This window comes from Ochlerotatus camptorhynchus, unplaced genomic scaffold (assembly GCF_037179485.1).
Source record: "Ochlerotatus camptorhynchus isolate MF236.1 unplaced genomic scaffold, CSIRO-AGI_Acam_v1.1 ptg000055l, whole genome shotgun sequence".
In the NCBI taxonomy this organism is placed as follows: Eukaryota; Metazoa; Arthropoda; class Insecta; order Diptera; family Culicidae; genus Ochlerotatus; species Ochlerotatus camptorhynchus.
The window spans coordinates 1723410-1747804 of record NW_027040545.1 but is presented as its reverse complement, the minus strand read 5'-3'; the positions used below and the strand labels follow the sequence as shown (position 1 = coordinate 1747804).

Sequence of the window (24395 nt, the reverse complement as noted above, 5' to 3'; positions counted from 1 at the left end):
TAAATAAACCCATGAACAATATTTGTGATTTGATAATTTGATTTTTTCATAACACCTCATCACATCCGCTCACTTATTTAAAGTTACAACTGATCAGAAATTCAAATGATGTACTTCGGATATTTCTCCAATTGCAGTTACTCTGAAGGTCTGTAACTAATCAGATATTCTAATTAAGTCTTTCGGACATTCCTCCATGATCAAGAATTATTATGAAGATCAACAACTGATCTGAATTTCAAATGACATTCTTCAAAGAGTTCAGGATAATCTGGACTTATTTTGGATTAGAAATTCAAATGATATACTACGGATATTCCTCCAAGAGGTCAGGAGGAAATTAACAACTGATCAGATATTTTCGGATATCTTTGCAAGGGATCTCGATGATCAGGAATTATACATTCTCAGATTCAACAATACCAAAGCGCATATAATTCAAGCTGAAGAAGCGGCTTCCATCGGTTAGTTGATTTTAGTTTTGGCTAAGACGCGTCTATTTATAACTTTAATAAAAAAAATTACGTTAAATTAAATTTTCGAAAATAATGTTAAGGTAATAATATCAACCGCTTATTTCTTTTCTGAAAATCTGCATGCTTGAATATCGCTTTAAGTAATCTAACAGATTAAAATTGGGTAGTTGCAGTTCTTTTCATATAATTTAAAAATAATGATTTAAATTTGTATGAATTGATTTTATTCAACACTCTCGGTTACAATACGAATGTTCAAGAGAGCTCTTACTTTATCAGTCTTTCCAGCTACAGTCTTATACGTTGAAACTATTCTAGAATTACAAACTTATTCACACTAATCTTAGGAAACGTCGGCTCAAACAAAGGAACTTTACACATATTTACAACATAACTTCAAAAATCGTGCATCACAAGCACATTCTACTGCGATCCATTCGTCACACCGTACAGGGCCAACTGCTTCCGCGCTGCGGCCAGTTCAAATTTCAGCTCAATGTTCTCCCGCTCTAGGAAGGCTGCCCGAATGGCGATTTCGTCCTCTTTGATCCGTCTTCGATCGCGTGATTTCTTTGCAGCGGCATTGTTTTTCTTCCGTCGCTCGTAGTAGGCGGAGTCTTTTTGCGTTCCTTCGTTCGGACCGCCATTGCTGCTGCTGCCGTCGGTGTTGTTGCCGTTCTTTCTGTGGTTCGACGTTTCGTTGCTAGGGTGATGATCGGTGGGTGTGGCTTTCGCATACGATTGCTGCGATGGTTCCGGAATTTTATCCGACACGCTTTCCGTTTCCGATGTATCGCTGAGGGATTTGTTGAGACGGCGCATCTTTGGGTTGGAGACCGTTTGTTGACCGCCATTGGCAGCGTGGATCTGTTCCAGCATTCGCTTGCGAAACATGTTGTACTTTTCAGCAGAGTTGGCATCCAGCATAGAATCACTAGCCATGAAACCGGCCGTTAGGCTCAGTGGATCGCGTGGGTAGGCTTTGAATGGACGTGCTAGCTTTCCATCGCGGCCCACCACCATCGGGTACTGTCCGTTTGGTTCGGAATTAATCGATTCGTTGGGTTGTTTGAGTTTCGGTAACTGCAAACCACTGGGAATAACGTGACCTTCCGAACCCGATTCGGAAAGTGAGTCTGCTTCACGTAAGGGATGAAGTGGACTGTGTCGGAACTGGGATGTTTTGATGGCTTCGGGTCGGATCAGGTACGGTGGAAGCTCTGGACGATTGGGAAGACCTTCCTGTTTAGGAAGGATGGCATGCTGGGGTATGTGCAGGTTTTGTGCTGGATGAAACCCGGTTCGCCGGTTATGCTCGAGATGGCTGGGAGAGTCATACGGCACCGGTGCTTTCAGCGATAGCTCGTGATGGGGATGATGGATAGCTGCGTGGTAGTTGATCAGCAGAGCATTGTTTGAATTGTGCAGAGAGCTGTGCAACGGAGGAGATCCTTCTTCGCTGAAGCTGGCGTAAGGCGACGGTGTTTTACGGGTTTCCACGGAATCGCGACGTTTGGATAGATCCAACACTCCGGAATCGGTAGAATTTGGGCGGCAGTTGTCGTGTAACTTAGGGGAATGCGGTAGGTATAGCGATGGGCTCGTTCGATGATCTGTAATTTGAAGATAAGGTTTATGTTGATTAATTAAATTATCTATCAAAATTCACATTGTTGATATGATGAAATTTCGTTTAGTTTTGCACATAAATTATTTTAAATAAAGCAATTACCTGCTTTCAGATCCATCATGAATTGAGCAATCATCTTAATCAAAAACACACTCGCTGCACTCGTTTTTAAATTAATAACTCATCAACTTTCAGAACACGAATTTCCAGTCTCTTAAAATTTCACTCTAACTCAAAACGGCCACCTCACGTCGAATTCTTTCCTCTAATGACCGCAAACTGACCACCGCAAGTGCCTTTTATACTGGAGAACCCTTTACTCTAACCCTCGCTCGCAGACCTACACAAAACAATACGCCAAAAGCCAAAGGAATATGCAGAAAATTTGCAAAATTTGTATACTCTCTTCCTGTATGCCATCTTGCTCGCACCACCGCAGCAAACATTGACCATTTCTCCAAATTCTATCGGGAGAAAGTAGGCACCTACCTACACAGGAAAGAGACAAAAGTCCGACGCTAAAGGGTCACAGTGCTAAGCAACCTCACGAGCACACTTGCCTGCTTGGATTTTCGTTCCCTTTTTCTCCTCTTTAAGCTGCCAAGCTGATCCATGGGCCACTTGTGACTTTTTGCGGTCCCTCGTATACATTGACGATTTTGTTTTTCCTAATTTCTAGTTTGGGAAAATGGGAATGGAGTCCCGATTGGTGAGAGATGACGTGAATGAAAGCATTGAAGTTAATTCTACCTTTTTCCTATTATTTTCAAGGCCAACTTTGAGTAATGCATAACAAATAATACTACTGATTCGCTTAGCTTGCTTGGATTTTTTTTTTTCATTATTTTGTTATTCATTTAAACTCGGATCAAATGTACCGTAAGCCTTTCCCTTCAACATTTATGCATCGTTGCTTTCCTGTTTTGAAAAAAATAAATATTCTCTACTCGGAGAAAGGGACAGTCATAACAGGAGGGAAATTCTAGCAGAGGAAGAGTAATGGAACGGAATCCGTTAGTCTGCTGATGTGAGATGTGTGAGGAAGAACAAACACGCACAACCCCTTTTCCCTCTGAATCGCCGTCATTAAGGTGGGGGTGGACCCGGACGCTCTGCATAGAAATAAACCCTCGAATCATCGAGGGTCACACGCGCTTCGTGCCTCTGATCTCTTCCGTGAGAATTTGTTTGTATTTCGCTCTGAATGCGACCGTGATGATGGAAAAAGGTTTCGGGAAACCGATTTTATTGATTTTGTCCCTACTCTGTTTTGGCTTGTTCGGAACTTTCAATCGATTCGAATTCACGCCAGAAGAAAAGGGTTCAATGGAGGTCTTACTCTTATTATGCCGAGGATTTTGCATACTTTCGTACCGTTCCCACTCGGTCCGGGAGCTACTTTTGACGGTCAGTTCTGTGAGCGGTCAAAACAAATGAAATGTTCTACTTATTATGGGGTATTGGCAGTTATGAAGGTGAGAAATGGTTTTGTTAAATTGACAGGTAAAATGATGAATGGTGGAATGACAACATTTTAGATCGTGTGAACTTTTCCGTGTGAAAATGCGGTACAGTCCCGTAAACTTTAGTAGTAAAATGCTTGGAAAGCCAATGTAAGGACCACGCTTGCTTAGATGATACAAACATTTCTTGTAACTGAAGATAAGGTCATTCGGTCCGAGAATCTGCGGGACAAACCCATATGTCATCTTTTCATTCATAAATTGAGACAAGACATTTACGAAAATTAGATTTCTATCACAAAAAAAAACATAAGTAGATCTTAAACCTAACAAGCAACAAGGAAATAACCAACAATGAACGCCCACTGTAATCTCTTTTTCCTTTTTCTTAAAAAAAAGTGGAAACCACTTCTTCCCTTTCATTCACAAACCTCTCAAAACTCCTATCCCACTCAACCGAAAAATGTGTTATATGTTGCCCCTAAGAGTATTTTCAAATCGGAAGCCACCGTTCGGCGTACGAAGTCGTGCGCAAGGAGCCTCTAATTGAGTTAAATCCGATTTTGGACTCTTTGTTCCGTCGCACTTCCTCTTCGCTCCACTGTACTGCACACTGGACCGACATAAAAGGATTAACCATTATTTTAGGTCAGTCGAAATGAAAATGTAGGCACTTTTTTAAGAAGAATCAATGAGGCCATATTGTTCCCCCTGGTTACCGCAACCATGGCAACCATATGGGAGCGTGAAAAAGGATTAGAGATAATTTCATAATTGTACGTGGTCTTCTGCATTGCTGGAAGGAAGGAAGGAAGGGACTTCGGTCAAGTACCCAGATTTAGGAGATTTCGTCGGCTCGTAGCTTCCGTTGTTTTGAAAAAAAAAGATCGTTACTGAATGATAACAGTTGTGGTGCTTGGAATAGTTTAGGCGAGACTTGGAATCTATTTTTCATGCTCGTTCAAATATTGTGAATTTACATTAACATTGACCTGATTCGATCGAACTTTGTCCGTCACTTAGGCGTCTCCCTCCTTTGTCGAGAGATTTTACATTTGGCTGTCTCGATCGACCCTTGTCCGTCGCTTAGGAGTCTCCCTTATTCAAGGTGAGATTTTTCATATCTGACTTTTTCGTTTGCTAAAGGTAAAGCGTCTCCCTTTGGCTTTGTTCGAGATTCCTTATTTGCCTGTCCCATTTAGACCTTGTCTATAGCTTAGGTGTCTCTATCTTTTGAGGCAAGATCTCTTATTTTTCTGTCCTGATTTGGACTTTGTCCGTCGATTAGGCATCTCCCTCTTTTGAGGCGAGATTTTTTTTTTTGCCAGATCCAATCGAGCTTTGTCGGTCGCTTAAGCGTCCCCAACGAGGTTTCTGATTACCCTAACCTGATCGGACCGATGTCAGTTGCTTTGGCGTTTCCCCCCATTTGGACGAGATTTGTCATTTGCCTGACCTGATTGAAATTTGTACATCGCTTAGGCGTGGCCTCCTTCGAGGTGAAATTTTTCAATTGCCTGTGTTTTGCTACTTTAAGGCAAGATTTTTCATTTCCCTGACCCGATCGGACTTGGCTGTTGCTTAGGCGTCCCATCCTCTAAGCCGAGCTTTCTCATTTGTCTTTCTCAATCGTGCTTTGTTCGTCCCTTAGCCCCTCTATTGATGCAAGATGTCCGATCTTTTACGTCTTCCGATCGAACCTTGTCCGTCGCATACATTTTAACTTGATACTACCCATTAATGATTACAACTTCACCCATCTTGAAGTAAAGTAGGTTAACCCATTAAATGGGTAAAAAAAATACCCCTTAATGAGAAACGTTGGCTGACTAATGGGTAACAATTACTCATTTATGGGTACAAGTTACCCCCAACTTTTTAACCCATTAAATGGGTTAACCAACTTTACTTCAAAATGGGTTAAATTGTACCCATTAATGGGTACAGTTCAATTACAGTGTAGACTTCTTTTTCTTTCCAGTTAAAATTTCGTATTTGCCTAACCTAATCGAACTTTGTCCGTCGTTTTGGCGTCTCCCTGATTTGAGGCTTTGTAGGAAACCCACTCCCTATTTTGAAGTGAGATGTCTCATTAGCCTGGCCTGCTCGGATTTCCGTCGCTTAGGCGTCTCCCTTTTTAAAGGAGAGATTGGTTTTTTGCCGGTCATGATCGGACCTTATCCATCGCTAAAGGCCCAAGCGCAATGACAGCGGAAGCGGAAAAGCCCGATCTGAGTAAGCCAACTTGTCGGATTGAAAACTTGTTGAAACCAAATCGACTTCGGTTAGGCATCTTGATGTCATTTGTGACAACTGTCAAACTTTCCGTTTCCGTTCCGCTTCCGTCCACATTGCGTTTGGGCCTTAAGGCGTCAATCTCCTTTGTCACTTAGACGCCTTCCTACTTTAAGGCCTGTATAGAGATCGAAGCGAAGCGAAAATCTCATACAAAATACTACATTTTTCACCTGCGTGAAAAACGCAATTGGCAAATATTTCGCTTCGCTTTGAACTGTAAACAGATACGATCCAGCGAAATCTAATTTTGTGGATCGTATCTTTTTCGCTTACGTTTATTTTTTTTTTCGCGCATGCAGCGGTAGCGAAAAGAGCAGCAGCTAAGCGAAAAGTTGACGTTTCGAGAAAGAGCGTATCTGTCAGATTTTCACTTCACTGGAGGTGTAAACTGATCGATTTCGTTTCACATGAACTGTAAACTGCGAAAAAAGGAAACTGGAAAATGTTCCACAACCTTTTTCGCTAGCGAAATTTCATGATTTTTCGCGTGCTTCAATTTTCGTTTCGCTTCGATCTGTATAGGGTTAATTACCCCATTTCCAGCCTATTTAGCACAACCCGCACTTAGTCTTCCTTAATCTAGCGCAGTTTAGCACCAAATGGAATGTTATTATTACTGATGGCTTCCAAATTTATTTACCTTTCCGTACATATCGTAAGATTTGATAAAGAGAAACCAATCGTTGAGATATTGTCAAAAGTCTAACACTGCTTCTTGACGCCAAACTCGGCCTACGGATTCTAAACTCGGCCTAACGCTTTGAAACGCCATTGAAACGCCAATGAATTCACTTCGGCCTATCGGATGAAGATAAAACGTGATTCAGTGGAGCACTTCTTTTGTATTTGGGAATAATGGGTGCAAACCTTCATATCACGCGTTCTCATTGACTTCGTTCCTTAGCTTATAAACTAAAGTATCGTACCAAACGCACAATTGACTTGTTAACTCTGAAATCAAGGATTTATTTGAAGTTTTCTGCACGATAGGCCCAAAATGGGCGATTAGGCCGAAGTAGTTCTCTACCCTACTAGACTTTAAAGTGAAATTTCTCAACTGTCTGACTGTGTCTGTCACTTAAGCGTCTCCCTTCATTGAGACAAGATTTTTCGTTTGTCTGACCCTATTGGATTTTTTGTGTCGCTTGAGCGTCTCTATGATGTGCGGCCTTATTTCCCATTTGTGTGCCATTATGAGATTGTGTACGCCGCTTAGGCGTCGCCATTCTTTGAAGCAGGAAAAAAAGGGCTAGTTGTACTACCTAGCTGACGCATTCATATAAGTAAAATTTATTGAATTTGTTAATTAGGCTGATGCAAATTTTATTTTTATCTTACAAAATATTGAAGGCGACGAACAAGTCCTATTCAGAATTGTTATTTACTCTGCGTTTCTTCCTAGACACATACTACACATTTTTTGTATTACTATTTTATCACTAAATCATTTTTTTGAGTCCCTTGTTATTTATTTTTTGCCCCCCTATCTTTCAAGATCTTCATTTCTTTATTTAACGTCAGTCTCTGTTCCGCAACCTATTGCCATCAACTGACGGCAATCGAATGTGCAGGAAGGCAGCGTCCACACCTGCGTAGGATATCGCACCCATTCAAACACACACGGCGAATGAGAACGACCCAAATTTGAGTTTAGTTCACTCATAATCGCCAAAAGTGCAGGAACTTATCGATGAGTAAATTTGCCTCATGTTTTCCCAGGATTTTCCAGGGAAAAATTCCCGAATTTGAGAAAAGTAAAGATTGGATTCACTCAGTCTACTGGTACTATTCCGAGACTGAATAAAATTTTCGTCAATTTCTTCATTTTCCGCCAGATTTTTTAGGTTTTCCACAGGAAACCATGAGACAAATATTACTCATCGCTGAGTTCCTGCACTTTTGGCGATTATCCCAAGTAACCAACAAGCCCGTTAATCGCCCTTTTTGGTATATAAGGTTGCTATACGACTGGTATAAAGTTCGGAAACCCTATATATACCTTATATCGCAAAAAGGGCGATTATCGGGTAGTTAGCGGGCTTGGTGGTTACTCGGGATGAGTGAACTAAACTCAAATTTGGGTCGTTCTCATTCGCCGTGCATATGGGCCGGGACGAACGGCTTTACTTCCCTTCCGAAGGAAGACGTGACCAGAGATTTTCATGAAAAATCCCACCGACCTCGGCTGGGATTGAACCCAGACCCATTGGGGTGAGAAAGAAGTCACGCTTACCACTACACCACGGGTGCCGGCTATTTAAAAGATGTCGAACATGAAATGAAAATAATATTTGCATCAGACTTATAAAAAATGTACCAAAACTGGCAGAGGAACCCGAAGCAAAATTGTTTCCTAAGTTACGACGACGCACAGCCGCCTAAAGACCTCGAGTGGTTTGATCCTGTTTACATAACGGCGTCGTCTCAGCCTACTTGAGTTCCAGCTCTCGTTTCACTCCGGACTCAAAACCAACAGTGGGACGTTTTCCAAAACAAAGACAACTTTCGGTGACGCCGGAGCAACAGCAACCGATCGATGGGAAATCAAACCGTTTGGATAAATATTATTCCAAGCACTAAAAAAAAAAGCTAAAACGGCAATGTCCAGTCGGTCGCAATCCTTTACCTAGAAGACGATGGTCAAAAAGGACACTCGGATTTTGCTAATGCAAAACGAAAACGATTTCTTGAACAACATGAGGTCAAACATTGTCTGCCTGGCTCTGACTGCCTGAGGCTTGCCCATAGTGATGGACGTCATAAAAATTTTGCAATAAATGCGCACAGAGACTTAACACAGTTTTAATGCCAATACGCAACTTCTAACGGACCACACGCTGGGCAGTAAAACAACAAAGGACGGTTGGAAAATGGCAAAAGTAAAGTTAATGATTAATGAAAAAGGGTTTGCGGCAGTAAAAAGAGTTGAGAGTGGCAATATGCAAATATTTTGAAGCTGACCGTTTTCGGATTCGCTTCGTTGCAGAGTCAAATGGTGGACAGTTCTGTACACCGTGGGTATATTGGCCAATAAAATACTATGCGTACTTGGAGAAGGACAATCGACTTTATTGACCGTAACCTTCCTTTTTGCTCTTGCATGAGCAGAAACGTCCGAAGGAGATTGGAATTTTTGATATTTTTTCGACACACCGATAAGATTGGAACGCAAAATGGACATCATTATTGCAGTGTCCTTTATCTACGTTAAAGGCTCGTGCTGGAGATAATCCTTTCTTAATATCTAAGGAGGAAGCGTTGACTTAAAAGTGAACTTTTGCATGGTCTATAAGATCCGTGAAACAATTCCAATACTGACAATCAATCAACCGACCGTGCGTCTCCATCATTGCATCGCCGCATTACTACCGATCGATTAGAAAATCAGCACGAGCCGGCAGATGCAGATGCAACGGCCTGGTTCTGGGCGCAGTGCGAGATGAAGCTGCAATCAGAATGATGATGAAAAGTTCCGCATTGCTGAGCAAATATGTTGGATTTTGACGCGTCATTCCCTCTATGTATTATGAACAGTAGGCGCACAGGGACCCCTTTCAGTTTGACACTATCTCAGTAGGCCTTTACCAGAATGCTGAAAATGATGGTGATGTGCTCTTGTATGCAGGAATTGAGGAAGCGAATAGCGAAATTTGTTTCATGTGGGAGGATTATTTGGGATTCCCTTCTTTTGTTTTGAATGCGATATTGGATCGGCAATGAGGGAAATTTGAAAGGGTTCGGATAATTTTCTCTCCTTTCGTAAGTGATGGTGTGATGGTGCGGATCACATTAAATTGCAGTAGGGTGCTGTCATGTCTAAATTAAGTAAACTGCACAGCTAAAAAAAAGTAGTGTAAATTTCCGTTACTATGATGCACATAAATGGAGCGTCATATATCATTCAAGTTTAGATTATAGATCGTGTAAATTTATGAGACATGTCATGTAATATCCCATATATTGTATGCAGCTGTCCACTTTTGTTTGCAACATTTCTTGCAAGTTGCTAGTTTACGTGAAAAGGAAGTTTACATGTATGAATGTTTGCATGCATGGATGTTTACATCGCCAGCAAAATTCAGAATTTTTTGGTGTGTGTGTTTCGGTTTGGGTGAAATGCAAGAAAGTCTATTCCTATATGGATGGGGTTCAGCTGAGATAACACTTCCGCATTTTGCGTGCTGCAGGAACGTTGGAATGGAACGTAATTAAATCTAACACTCAGAAAGGTGCAGGCGTTCAAAACAGGGCGAGGGAAGCATAAGAAATTTACTTCGACAAATATGCTAGTGAGGAGGACATGTATTCTTTTGCCTTTAAATTAAATTATTGCAACATGGCAACTAGTTTATTTCTTGATTCTTTTTATTTGAAATAGTTGAAAACTATTTTTTTTTATTGTATTTTTTTTCAAAAACAATGAAGACAAATAGCTACATCCTACATTCATGCATCAAATTCTTTGCTCACGAGCTAAAGTACGAATGCTGTAAAAAAATTTACCGAAGTAAAGCTAGATATGCTTAATTGTGCCGCATCCTATATGTCTAATAAATGCTAAATAACACCACAGTCGATTTTGTCACTGTTCGATCTAGGCAACAAAACCACAAAACCGTCCGTTTTTGGCACGAGGTTTGATTTTAGCCCATGCAAAAATCGCACGACTTTTGAAAATAATGTATTTTTGCTCCTTGTGATAACAATGTTAAATAAAAGATTAATTATTAATAACATCTATGTCATGTCATGTTCTGTCAAAACCTTAACGTACCCCATTCTAGTCGAAATTCTAGTACTATAGTCCTCTCCAGCTCTCTTGTGTTTCAAACTATGAAATGTCGATAATCTTTCTCCATCAATTCAAGTGTATTGCACATTGAATCGCACTACTGTTCAAAACCGATGGATTTGAAGTGTTTTGCATTTCAATGCGATGTGAAATGCTTGTTCTTCAAGGTAAACATTGAAAACATGAGTTATGACTTCATACTTATCAACCAGCCTCATATATGAGAACAACCATGGGCCAGTGAGATCGAACGAAGGCAACTGTAAAAGCACCACCCCAACAGCCCAGGATCAATTCCCAAATCAGACCCATTAATTAAAAGGCATGTGTATGCTCTGCCCTCAGCTTTGTTTATACATACATACATTTATATGTACAACATCACATTTAAGATAAGACATAATCAACAATAGTACGCCACAATACTCGGTTTGCGGCTGCCGCTCTCCATCCTCGGTCATGCCCAATGCTCGCTAGATCACGCTCTACCTGGTCCGCCCATCGTGCTCTCTGCGCTCCACGCCTTCTTGTGCCAACCGGATCAGTAGCGAACACCAACTTTGCAGGGTTGTTGTCCGGCATTCTTGCAACATGCCCTGCCCACCGCATCCTTCCGGCTTTGGCCACCTTCTGGATGCTGGGTTCGCCATAAAGTGCAGCGAGCTCGTGCACACCGCCGAAGATCGTCCTTAGCACACGTCGCACGAAAACTCCGAGTGCTTGCAGGTCCTCCTCGAGCATAGTCCATGTCTCGTGTCCATAGAGGACCACCGGTCTTATTAGCGTTCTGCACATGGTACATTTGGTGCGGGGGTGAATCTTTTTTGACCGTAGTTTCTTCTGGAGCCCGTAGTAGGCACGACTTCCACTGATGATGCGCCTTCGTATTTCACAACTCACATTGTTGTCAGCCGTCATTAAGGATCCAAGGTAAACGAATTCCTCCACTACCTCGAAAGTATCCCCGTCTATCGTGACATTACTTCCTAGACGAATCCTGTCATGTTCGGTTCCGCCTACTAGCATGTACTTTGTTTTTGACGCACTCACCACCAGTCCGACCTTTGCTGCTTCGTGTTTCAGGCGGGTGTATAGTTCTGCCACCGTTCCAAATGTTCTTGCGATAATGTCCATGTCGTCCGCAAAGCATACAAATTGACTGGATTTCGTGAAAATCGTAGCCCGGCTGTTGAGCCCGGCTCGTCGCATTACACTTTCTAGAGCAATGTTGAAGAGTAGGCATGAGAGTCCGTCACCTTGTCGCAGTCCCCGGCGAGATTCGAATGAACTGGATAATTCACCGAAACCCTTACGCAGTTTTGCACACCGTCCATCGTTGCTTTGGTCAGTCAGATCAGCTTCCCAGGAAAGCCGTTCTCGTCCATGATTTTCCATAGCTCTGTGCGGTCGATACTGTCGTATGCCGCCTTAAAGTCGATGAACAAATGATGCGTTGGGACCTGGTATTCACGGCATTTCTGGAGGATTTGCCGTACGGTGAAGATCTGGTCCGTTGTCGATCGGCCGTCAATGAAGCCGGCTTGATAACTTCCCACGAACTCGGTCATTTTAGGTGATAGACGACGGAAGATGATCTGGGATAGCACTTTGTAGGTGGTCAAGAGGCTCCCGTCCTTATCCTTGCACATTTCGGCTCGCGGCACGAAGCCGTTGCGGGATGCGTTGAGCTTCTGGTAGAACTTCCGTGTTTCTTGGGAACGGCACAGCAGTTCCATTTCCTCGCACTCCGCTTCTTCCAGGCGGCGATTTTCTCCCGAAAGATGCGGGTCTGCTGTTTCCGCTTATGTTTATACCTTTCCACGTTCTGTCGGGTTCCATGCTGCAGCATTACCGCCCGCGCTGCGTTCTTCTCCTCCAAAATCGCTCTGCACTCCTCGTCGAACCATTCATTCCGTCGACTTCTTTCCACGTACCCGATGGTGCTCTCGGCTGCGTCGGTGATGGCTGCTTTTACTGTACTCCAGCAGTCCTCTAGAGGGGGTACATCGAGCTCGCCCTCCTCTGGCAACGCTGCCTCGAGATTCTGCGCGTATGCTAAGGTGACATCCGGTTGCTTCAGTAGCTCTAGGTTGTACCGTGGCGGGCGTCGGTACCGTACATTGTTGATGAACGAAAGTTTTTTGGGCGCAGTTTGACCATCACCAGGTAGTGGTCAGAGTCGATGTTAGCGCCACGATAGGTCCTGACGTCGATAATGTCGGAGAAGTGCCGACCATCAATCAGTGATTCCGTCTGCTGTGGTGATCTCCAGGTGTAACGATAGGGGAGGTGGTGTTGGAAGAAGGTGCTACGTATGGCCATGTTCTTGGAGGCGGCGAAATCGATGACTCGTAGGCCGTTCCCGTTCGTCAGCTGGTGGGCGCTGAACTTTCCAATCGTCGGTCTGAATTCCTCCTCCTGGCCTACCTGAGCGTTTAGGTCTCCTATGATGATCTTGACGTCGTGGCTTGGGCAGCGATCGTACTCGCGGTCGAGCTGCGCGTAAAATGCGTCCTTGTCATCATCAGTGCTTCCGGAGTGAGGGCTGTGCACGTTGATTATGCTAAAGTTGAAGAATCGGCCCTTGATCCTCAACCTGCACATTCTTTCGTCGATCGGCCACCAACCGATCACGCGCTTCTGCATTTCGCCCATCACGATGAAAGCTGTGCCCAGCTCGCGTGTGTTGCCGCAACTCTGGTAGATGGTATGATTACCTCTGAACGTTCGCACCATGGATCCTGTCCAACACACCTCCTGCAGCGCTACGATGCCGAATCCGCGGTCCTTCGGTAGATTGGCGAGTATTCGGGTGCTCCCGATGAAATTGAGAGATCGACAGTTCCACGTGCCGAGTTTCCAATCGCAAGTCTTATTTCGTCGCTGGGGTCGTTGCCGTTGGTCTCGGTTCGTATTCCTCTGTTGCTGATTTTCCGTTGCAATGCTTTTTTACGGATGGCTCGCAGGGCCTGACACCAACCCCCTAACTTTCCGGAGGACCAGGGTGCACAGTTGTGCTTAGAGTCCTTCACTGGCACTCGGACGTAGATCAGCTGCCCCTAACATGGGAACAGACGCTGTTGTGAGCCGCTCCTCCTGGAGAACAGACGCTCAGGCTTGCCGAAGCAAACCCCCCCCCCCCCCCTTCCCTGTCAGCCTATGACCAAAGTTCCCACCGGGGTTGGTTACCCGATCTTCCCTAAGGTTGCTCACAGTTCCCGGCCGGTACCACGGGGAGGTAGGGATAGGAGTTGCTGGGAAGAGGCTAGTGATCTCAATCGGATCTGTATTGCGCATTACCCAGCATTAACCGACCAGCTTTGTTTATATATTTGTCGATTTAATTTTTGAGTCGGTAAAGTAGAAGTAGATGAAGTAGAATATTGTAGAAAATTGAACTATGATGTGCAAAGCTATTGATATCAGCATGTGAGGCACATAGAATCCAAGTGCGTCACAATTCGAACCAATAGTTTTGAGGCATGGCTGAAAGCATAAGATTCAAGAAATGGATGTGTTTCACAATAAGTGCAAAATTAAGTGTGAGGCACATGATGATGACGTGTGAAATTTTTTGAATGTATGAAAATTTGACAGATAAAATCAGGGGTTCGTGTATTTTCATATGTTTCGAGGGGTGCATCGATTAGCTTCGGACCGAAGATAGTAACAGAGCTGAGCCAAAAATGTGAGCACGTTTCTTTGGGACCTTCTGATCTTAGAGTTACCTCTATGTTAGTGTGGTATGGTAGCAAATGATTCGCCGCCCTTCCGTAGCGTTGCCACTTACTTCAACTCCAGCCTTCGTTGACTTCTTAACAGACATCAAATTGTCTCGGAGTTCCGGGACAAACAGTACCTCGTCAGCACACATCATTATACCACGATTACTGGTTCCAGAAATCATTCCAGCTTGCTTATCTACTAGGAACAGTCCATCTTTAGCAACATTGATAACAACTGGTTGGTCCAATGAGCTCAAAGTCTTGAAGAAGTTCTTCGTATTCGATCGATCTAGAGTCAAGCTTGAACGTTATCTTCCTGAAAACATCACTGTCATGAAAACAACGGTCTTCGAACCAGCTGCCATGTTTGCGTGCCTTTAGTCTTCTTGCAGTCCTTCTTCATGTGCACACTTTTTCCACATTGATGGCAGTTTTCGTTAAACTTGCCCTCTTTAGTTTATCCTCTTGCCCTCTTTAGTTTATCTCCGACAAACGCAGTAGACTTCAACTCTGAATTCTGCATCCGATCACTCCGCTTCGACTCTTAGTTGATTAATCGTGCCTTCATCAGCTCGTCACAAACGACCCGTAGGATTCCGGTAACGTCAAGGATAGGGTCAAATAAATGTCACTCTTTTCAACAGCCGATCCAGCCATGCAAAGTTGACGAATCAAGTCTTCAAACTCCAGGAGATAGCGCAAATCGACGCTCCTTTCTTCAGATGTAGCCTAGCAATCTGCTTCCCTGCTCACTTTTTGCAAACGTGTCTTGTACACAGCAAAAAAATAATTTTGATATCACATCAAAGTGGATGCACTACAATCATGTCGAAAATTTCATGTAATTTTTATGACCACATAAATAAACAAATGCAGTAAAAGCAGCGTAATGTCAGTTCATGCATTGTATTAATGATAATTTTGTCCTTTTTAGCAAGTAATATTACACCATATTTTCGACATGATTGTAGTGCATCCACTTTGACGTGATACCAAAATTATTTTTTTGCTGTTCCACATAGCCTTCACGGTAGTTTTGTTCCGAACACAGCCAAGATATTCATCGGCTACAAAACTCACCAGCATTTCCTTCGCTTTACGGTCCATCACTTGGAATTTCACCGCTTGAGCCGCTTCTGCAGGCAGTGAAACAAGTAGTTCAAGTAACGAGAACAGTTTATTAAATAGGTCTATTCAGCTTGATGGCTTGACAGTGAATGATCTTCATACGCTACTATGAAAGCTGGCTTCATCCAATGATTGCTTCGTTTCTCAACATTATTACTATCACATCCACCCTATCAGTTTCAGTGTTTAATTTTTTCCAAAAATATCGATTTTAGAAGCGAAAACAGAATAAATATTTGGTAGACCAAGTATGAGATGGATAATAACTAGGTAGGTCACGACTTTTCATACACAATTCCTGACAGTTGGTGAAAGGTCATTTGGATTCAAGCTGCTGCACGGGTAAGTTGATCATTTATTAGCTGCGTCGTGGGTGATTTGCCCATAATTAATAGCGCTGGATTTTCACACCAAGGATGGACCAGTTCGGTACAATAAACGCTACTGTGTTACCTGACTTATAACAAATATACGTTGTATACGATATAGTTCGTCTAATTTTACATTGCAAATTCTATGCAAAATAAGACGAGTCATACGTTGTATTCGGGATACTCGTATGAAACGTATATTCGTCATAAGTCAGGTAACACAGTAGCACTTGTACCGAAAAAATGTTCAAAAATTAATTTTTAATTTGATAGACATCGAAATGTTTCTGCATACAATATAAAATCAACAATCAATACCAAACTATCGATTTTAAATTGGATCACTACTTGACTAGCCTATTGGTCCCAAGCAAATCGATTAACGTACCCAATTCCAGTCGAAATTCTAGTACTACACTATGTTTGTTTTGCTTCGCTATGAAAGTTTGACAGATAAAATGAGGGGCTCGTGGATTTTCCTATGAAAGGGTTTATCGATTAGTTTGGGACCGAGGATAGTACCAGTGCTGAACCAAAAAGTTGAGTGCTTTTCTTCGGGACCTACTAGTCTTAGAGTTACCTCTATGATAAAATGCAGTAACTTCTTTGACTAGCGATATCTGTTTCGAAAATCAACCATGCTGTTAATCTATTGAGTAGTATTTCTACAAGATAAAAAGAGATGCAATACCATCAGTCGTTAAGTTAAATTGAACCAATGAGGTGTATACAGATGAGGAAATCATCGTAAACTGGTGTTCGTGTAGTGCAACATATGTCATAGTATTTGTGAACTATACCTACCGTGATGTCAAACTCCACTTTTTTCATGTCAATGTCTGGGTACTGTGGATTCACTCAATCTGCTTGTGACTTGGGAGCCAGTGTGAACTATCAAACAGGAGTCAAGCATTCAGAAGCAACAAATCTCTTAAAAATTAATCCATACTTTTCCATAACACCCCCCATTCCCCCCATTCAAAGACAAAAACCAATGGAAGTATAAAAACCTGCATAGTTTTTATGACTCAGCTGAGTTTTCAATTGCAGTAAAACATACTTAGGCGAAACATGTATGTAAACAAACTATTTTAGAGTCAAGAAGGCTCGAGCACTCCCGGCTCAGTGCTTTTAACTTGGCTTTTAACGGGACTCAACTGAGAAAGAGCAAAACAGTTTTAAACTTGAGAAATTTTTCAAGCAGTTTTCCATTGGTTTGCAAATTAAAATCGATCTATTCTGCAGTACCCAGGTCAATTTTTAGGAGTTTTTCGTCATCACCGATTGTTTACCTCTGTTTTGCTACTAATCCCAACAAATACCCTCTTATGCCATACCTGTATAGACCTCATTGAAATTGAACGGCCGTGTACTGCAGCGCCTCTAGCGGAAAATTGTAAAAACAGCCACACCTAATCGGGTCCCTACTTTTGTGCACCACCCCTGGATGAAAACTGTCATCGGTGGTTGTGATTTCGGTATCGGATTCGATGTGCGAGTTGGTTGTTTTGAAATCGTATTGTGCGTCGTGATCAGATTGCACTTCAATTTGTGTGTTATTCCTTCAAAACACTAATAATTAATCATGGAAAAGCCTCAAAAAATGCCCAAAGTGGCCAAGGTAAGGAATCTCAACAAAGTTTTCGAAATACCATCGACTAATTTGCTGTCTCGTAGGTCAAAAACAAAGCCCCAGCGGAGGTCCAAATCACCGCCGAGCAGCTGCTCAGGGAAGCTAAGGAACGTGATCTTGAAATCTTGCCTCCACCACCGAAGCAGAAAATCTCCGATGCCGCTGAATTGGCCGACTATCAGCAGAGGAAACGGAAAACGTTCGAAGATAATCTACGCAAGAACAGAATGGTGGTGAGCAACTGGATCAAGTATGCCCAGTGGGAAGAATCGCAGAAGGAGATCCAGCGAGCCCGGTCCATTTGGGAACGTGCGATCGACAATGAGCACAGAAACATCACGATCTGGTTAAAGTACGCCGAGATGGAAATGAAGAACCGACAGGTGAATCATGCTAGGAATCTCTGGGACCGGGCCGTGACGGTAATGCCAAGGACGAACCAGTTTTGGTACAAGTACACGTATATGGAGGAGATGTTGGAGAATGTGGCCGGAGCTAGGCAGGTTTTCGAGCGGTGGATGGAGTGGCAACCGGAGGAACAAGCCTGGCAGACGTACATCAACTTTGAGCTGCGGTACAAGGAGATTGACCGGGCCAGACAAATCTACGAGCGGTTCGTGATGGTGCATCCGGAAGTGAAGAACTGGATCAAGTATGCTCGTTTTGAAGAGGCACATGGTTTCATCAATGGGTCTCGAACGGTCTTCGAAAGAGCAATCGAGTTCTTCGGCGATGACCACTCGGATGAACGGTTATTCATTGCATTTGCCCGGTTTGAAGAAGGTCAGAAGGAACACGATCGAGTTCGGGTGATCTACAAGTATGCGTTGGATCATTTGCCGAAAGAACGGACGGCGGATCTGTACAAGGCCTACACGATTCATGAAAAAAAGTACGGAGATAGATCCGGAATCGAAGATGTGATCGTTTCGAAAAGGAAGTTCCAGTACGAACAGGAAGTGGCAGAGAATCCGACCAACTACGATGCCTGGTTCGATTACCTACGGCTGGTGGAGAACGAAGCGAACCAGGAGCTGATTCGAGAAACGTACGAACGAGCAATTGCGAACGTTCCTCCTGCAAAGGACAAAAACCTCTGGCGAAGGTACATCTACCTGTGGATCAATTACGCTCTGTACGAAGAACTGGAAACGGAAGATCTGAAACGGACTCGCCAAATCTACAAAACATGCCTAGAATTGATTCCGCACAAAGTGTTCACATTTAGCAAAATGTGGCTTCTCTACGCCCAGTTTGAGATACGCTGTAAAAACCTGCAAGTTGCTCGAAAAGCGCTCGGAATGGCCATCGGGATGTGTCCTCGCGACAAACTGTTTCGTGGGTACATCGATTTGGAAATTCAGTTGAGAGAATTCGATCGCTGTCGAATTTTGTACGAAAAATTCCTTGAATTTGGACCGGAAAATTGCATAACCTGGATGAAGTTTGCCGAGCTAGAGTCCCTGCTTGGCGACATGGGTCGCGCTAGAGCGATTTACGAGTTGGCTATTCAGCAGGCTAGATTAGACATGCCGGAGCTGCTTTGGAAGAGCTACATTGACTTTGAGGTACAGCAAGGGGAATTTGAGTTCGCCAGACAACTTTACGAGCGACTTCTGGAGAGGACCACCCACGTCAAGGTTTGGATTTCGTTTGCAAAGTTCGAAATGGCAGCGGAGAATGAAGACAACATTAACGTACAGCTTTCGCGGCGGGTTTACGAGAGGGCCAACGACAGTTTGAAGAACGCAGCTGAGAAGGAATCCCGAGTGTTAATTCTGGAAGCTTGGCGAGACTTTGAGAAGGATCATGGTGACCAGGAGAATCTGCTGAAGGTGATGGCAAAGATGCCCCGGAAGGTCAAGAAGCGTCAGAAGATCATCTCCGAGAGTGGCGTGGAAGAAGGCTGGGAAGAGGTGTTTGATTTCATCTTCCCAGAGGATGAGATGGCTAGGCCGAATCTGAAATTGCTTGCCGCGGCCAAGAACTGGAAAAAGCAAAAAGAGGTCGTCGTTGCACCGGCCGAGACTACGATCGAATCTAGTGAAGCTGCGCACGCTGAAGAGGAAGAGCAAACAGAAGATTAATTTTAATATGTCTACCTATAATAAAACTACTTGTTTAAGGTATTTCATTCGACTTCTTTTTTTTTTTTCATTCAAATAATATGTTTGCACGATTCTACTGTCCACTGTCCTACTATCAGTCCACCTCGTCCGGTCGAACGGGATGCGTCAGCGGGATAACTGACTTTCGATGGACGTCCCTCGAGCAAGCCTTCCTCATATCGTACGCATCCTCATCCGGATCGCCCACGTAGTATTCCAGCACCGTCCGATAGACAATGTATCCCAGCTTGGTGTACATATCGATGGCCACCTTGTTGCTAACCCTCACGAATAGGTCCACAAAGTAGCACCGTTTCTTCTCCGACACGTCCTCCAGGAAGTTCATCAGCGTAGCGGCCAGTCCCAAACGGCGGTAATCCGGCGAAACGGTTAGAGCTGTAACGTGACCGTGCCAGTTTTCCCCGTGACCAGCAGCCTTGCCCATGATGTAACCCATAATCTCACCACTTGGCGATTCGGCCACCTGGAAGTACTCTGGCCAGTGGGCCAGGTACTGCATATAGAACGACAGGCAGTAGGTTTCGGTCAAGGGGTCGAGATTCCTAAAAACGAACATCGGTAGAAGTTAATACTCTATGGGTTTCACACAGTTTGTTTTTTTTTCACTTACACTTTATTGAATTTGAACATATCGTTACAGGTGAAGGGCCTTAAGGTAGTCATATTGGCAATTTAATTTGTGTTTTAGCTAAATATGCCGAAATTTTCACAAAAAAAATGTGAACTTTCGTGGCGAGTGCCTGCAGTGGCCGGGATCAAAACAACGTCGGTATCTGTCAAATGTATAGGGGTGTTCAATGTTGAGAGATGTGACGCGGTATTCATGAAAAACGACAAACGTCATTCAATGGTGTGCACTGAAGGGCGGGGATAATCACCGAAAAACCACCCGCACAGCAAAAAATACATAATGTCACTTCACGGTAGAATCTTTGATTATAATGCCCTTCCCGTGCAGTAACCGATTTGTAGATGTACATAGCAAAAATAGTTGTTGAATATTACATCCGAGATTATATCGAAATTGCATCATATCCCGCATAAACGCGAACCATAATATGACCTTACCTAAAATGGTTAAAAATTGTTTATAATCCCTGCTAAACTTTAACTGAAATGGTTATGGAACTTTACATGAACGTTTAATGATAAAGTTTCAACCTTATGTATTATGGTTTTTTGGAACTGGACCTTACAAATAATGGGTTGTTAAGAACCATTACCATTCCAAATACTTGTTTTCTCCATACATTTTCAGAAAGAGAACTATATAAGAACGTTTTTACTTATGATTTGAGAACATTAATGGTAATGGTTATGGTAGTCAGTAAGGTCCATTAATGGTTTTGTATTATCGCTCAACTTTACGTGGAATATATCGTGAATTGGTAATCAGTAAATTACAGGCAACCAATTCGTGATATATTCCACATAAAGTTGATCGATGTTACAAAACCATTCGTGGACCTTACTGACTACCATAACCATTACCATTAAAGTTCTCAAACCATAAGTTAAATGGTTCTAATATAGTTCTCTTTCCGAAAATGTATGGAGAAAACAAGTATTTGGAATGGTAATGGTTCTTAACAACCCATTATTTGTAAGGTCCAGTTCCAAAAAACCATAATACATAAGGTTGAAACTTTATCATTAAACGTTCATGTAAAGTTCCATAACCATTTCAGTTAAAGTTTAGCAGGGATTATAAACAATTTTTAACCATTTTAGGTAAGGTCAATTTATGGTTCGCGTTTATGCGGGATTCTAGGGGCAGATAACTTGTGTTGCATTTATTATAACAAAAAATAAATAAATGCATTTTAGTCGAGTTTTTAGCCCTACAAATATTAAGATTTTGTTCTGTTTTGTTGTTCGCCTCGTATCGCTCAAATCCACACTCCTGACACGAGAAAATTATTCCAGCTGGCAGTATCGGACGCGAGAGATTCTGTCAAAATCTACTGGAACCTCCGTTGACAGCATTGTAAATCACCAGTAGAATCGTGCAGATCCTCCTCCACCGAGAAGGTGAGAAAACTCAGTCGAAAATCACAGGAACCTCCGTTGGCAGCACCAAAATTGCCCGGAACCTTCTCCGCCATGAACATGTGGAAACTGCCCGGTACCTCCGCCGGTAACATATAAAATCTCCACCGAAATCGTGCGGTATCCTTTCCACCGTGAACGCGCAAGAACTTCGTCGAAGCTCCTCTACTGAAAACACGAGGAAATGCCGTAGAAATTTCCTGGAACTTCCCGTTGGCAGCACCAAAATCGTGTGGAAGCTTCTTCACTGTAAACGCGAGAAAACTTTGTCGAAACTCCCTGGATCCTCCGCTGGTAGAATCGTAGACCTCCACCGAAGTCGTGCTAACCTCCTTCTCTGAGAACGCGAGAAAACTCAATGGATCACATCATTCGAGCAGTTTAAAATGACGTTTCCTACCACTCGAACTTTAACGTGAATTGGAATTGATTGTTTCATTTCCGTAAAATCGCTGGTAGAAGGTCGTCCCAAACTGCTCGACAATATGATTAATTGAAATTCCCTGAAACCTCCACTGGGTAGCATCAGTAATCGCCATAGAAACCATGTGGACCTCGTTCGCCAAGAGCACAAGAAAACGACATCGAAATTTCCTGGAACCAAGAAAAATCCGTTAAAACTCTCTGAGAACCTCCGTTGGCAGCATCTGAATTCTCTGCTTTACCGAAATCGTGTGGAACGACGATTTTGACGCTCACATCCCATTGAATGGTTGATGCAAACGAGGGAAATTAAATGCAATTTTTTAAACTAAATGCATACTCAATGGGAATTCTAAAAGTGACACGCCTCAAGAGCGTACTAGTGTAGTGATCGGACTGACTACACGAGTTCGCGATGCTGCTTTCTCGGCTGCTCTGCTTGACTGTTGTTACTGCTTGTCCATCGCCTTCAACATTTATTCAGTGTCAACCATCCATCAGGTCACGGTAATTCTTATTTACGGTAATTTTTATTTACTTATTATTTATATCTTATTTAATTCTTATTTATCAGGTCACGGTAATTCTTATTTACGGTTATTCTTATTTATACCCGTATTATTGCTACGATTTTTGAAGGTGTCGAATAAGCAGCAGCAGTATCAATCTCAGCACAGAAGTCAAGCAAAGCAAGCGAAAAAGCTAGAAATCTCATTCCATATCAGGCATAACATTTGATAACGGCACAAAAGCATTTGTAAACAAACTTTCTAAGGCCCTTTACACGCTAACCAAAGTACATCCACGCAAACAAACAACATCATCGGATAGGGGCAACTATCACCTTTCCGAAAGTGGTATTGGTTTGCGTGGGCGTACCTTGGTTCGCGTGTAAAGGGCTTTAGAAAGTTTGTTTACAAATGCTTTTGTGCCGTTATCAAATGTTATGCCTGATATGTAGTGAAATGAAAATGTGAAAATGTACACAGTATTTCCCAATTTGGGTTATTTAATTTCGAAAAATATATCGGTTACTATTCACCTTTCCACGCTCGTCATCTAGCACATGGAATGGAGTAATATAAATTTTTTTTTTTTCATTTCGTTTATTTGGCAGGCTCAAATGTTATAAAAATAACTTAGCGGAGCCGAGTAACATAGAATACCAATTATGGTACTCAAAATACAAAAAAAAAATATGTACAAATATATTTTATCATATGATTTTTCTGGGTGGCGATCGAAGCGGCGACAAAGCGATCTTCTCCCGTGCACGCAACTTCTTTCTTTCCCGAATTTGTTCCTCATTTTCATTGAACCCGAATCGTGATCGCTGCTGCTGTTTCTGGACATCGTTTCCCGTTGCATGCTCTCCGCTACTCTCGTCGGTCGTCGGGGTAGTCACGTCCATTTCGTTATCTGCATTCAACATCTCCAACCCCGTATCCGTTTCCTGATCGCTAATGACAAACGACGCACCTTCCACCACTACTCCAGCATACGTACTGCTGCTGTTTTGTTTTCTTTCGCTTTGCTTTCCTTTTTCCTTCAGTTGCTTCTCCGGTTCCTTCCGAGCCTTCCGCTTGGGACAGGAAAGCTTCCGGTGTCCGTCCGCCTTGCACAGAAAACATTTATCTTTGTTGCCATCATAAAAAATATTTCCTTTGCGATTGAAGAAATGTAATGACGTGGGGATTCCCTTCTTCACATCCATATATACACCGCGTATTCCTGTATATACCTCAAAACACAGATCAGTTGGAAATTTCTCCCGGATGATGCGTTTAATTTTCCCATATTTCCCCAGCACTTTATCCAGCTCGTTGTCGGGTACCTTTGGTGGCAAGTCATACACACGCACATATTGAATGAATTCACCAGCATGCGACATGCGTACCTTTGCCGTCGTTCCATTCGCATAATGGAAGATTAAATCCTCCGAATTGAATGTCAGAGCATGGAGCATCGCTTCCTCTGATTTGAACTTCATGAAGACTCCCCTTTCCTCACCAATGCGATAAACAGCTTCCATTTCAGCCGGATCCGCGTCGAGTGCTTTGGCGAAATTTACTATCTCTCCGATGTTTGGTTTGGCATCACAATGGCTGAAGCTAAACTTGATTGTGTTTTTTACTTCACACATCTTGCACCGTAGCAACAAAAGGCACCGAACTGCTAGCAACGAACAAAGAGCAACTATATAATAGCGAGTCTCGAAAACAGGCTATCGTGTGGTTCACAACGAAATAAAAAATCGACTGCTGCTGTAGACAGCTGT

At 42.9% G+C, this 24395-nt stretch overlaps 3 protein-coding genes across 3 annotated transcripts; 1 reads left to right on the top strand and 2 right to left on the bottom strand.

Moving 5' to 3' along the window:
- Positions 1-899: 899 nt before the first annotated feature.
- gt (giant) lies at positions 900-2242 on the bottom strand. The gene is made up of 2 exons (XM_065239530.1): positions 2209-2242; positions 900-2089 (listed from the first exon to the last, which is right to left on the bottom strand). The coding sequence occupies exons 1-2, from the start codon at positions 2240-2242 to the stop codon at positions 900-902; spliced, it is 1224 nt and encodes a 407-aa protein (XP_065095602.1).
- Positions 2243-17401: 15159 nt separating this feature from the next.
- Positions 17402-19618, top strand: crn (pre-mRNA splicing factor crn). The gene is made up of 2 exons (XM_065239342.1): positions 17402-17504; positions 17561-19618. Exons 1-2 carry the CDS (start codon positions 17469-17471, stop codon positions 19601-19603), a joined length of 2079 nt encoding a protein of 692 aa, XP_065095414.1. The 5' UTR covers positions 17402-17468; the 3' UTR covers positions 19604-19618.
- Positions 19619-19659: 41 nt separating this feature from the next.
- Naa20A (N-alpha-acetyltransferase 20 A) lies at positions 19660-20380 on the bottom strand. Its single transcript, XM_065239343.1, has 2 exons — positions 20256-20380; positions 19660-20187 (listed from the first exon to the last, which is right to left on the bottom strand). Exons 1-2 carry the CDS (start codon positions 20306-20308, stop codon positions 19719-19721), a joined length of 522 nt encoding a protein of 173 aa, XP_065095415.1. The 5' UTR covers positions 20309-20380; the 3' UTR covers positions 19660-19718.
- Positions 20381-24395: the final 4015 nt, after the last annotated feature.

Bases quoted from the DNA above. Each gene is read 5' to 3' on its own strand.
- gt (XM_065239530.1), bottom strand. From the start codon at position 2,242: ATGATTGCTCAATTCATGATGGATCTGAAAGCAG. The intron at 2,090-2,208 runs GTAATTGCTTTA...TTCAAATTACAG, and splicing joins CATGATGGATCTGAAAGCAG to ATCATCGAACGAGCCCATCG.
- crn (XM_065239342.1), top strand. From the start codon at position 17,469: ATGGAAAAGCCTCAAAAAATGCCCAAAGTGGCCAAG. The intron at 17,505-17,560 runs GTAAGGAATCTC...GCTGTCTCGTAG, and splicing joins AAATGCCCAAAGTGGCCAAG to GTCAAAAACAAAGCCCCAGC.
- Naa20A (XM_065239343.1), bottom strand. From the start codon at position 20,308: ATGACTACCTTAAGGCCCTTCACCTGTAACGATATGTTCAAATTCAAT. The intron at 20,188-20,255 runs GTAAGTGAAAAA...GTTCGTTTTTAG, and splicing joins ATGTTCAAATTCAATAAAGT to GAATCTCGACCCCTTGACCG.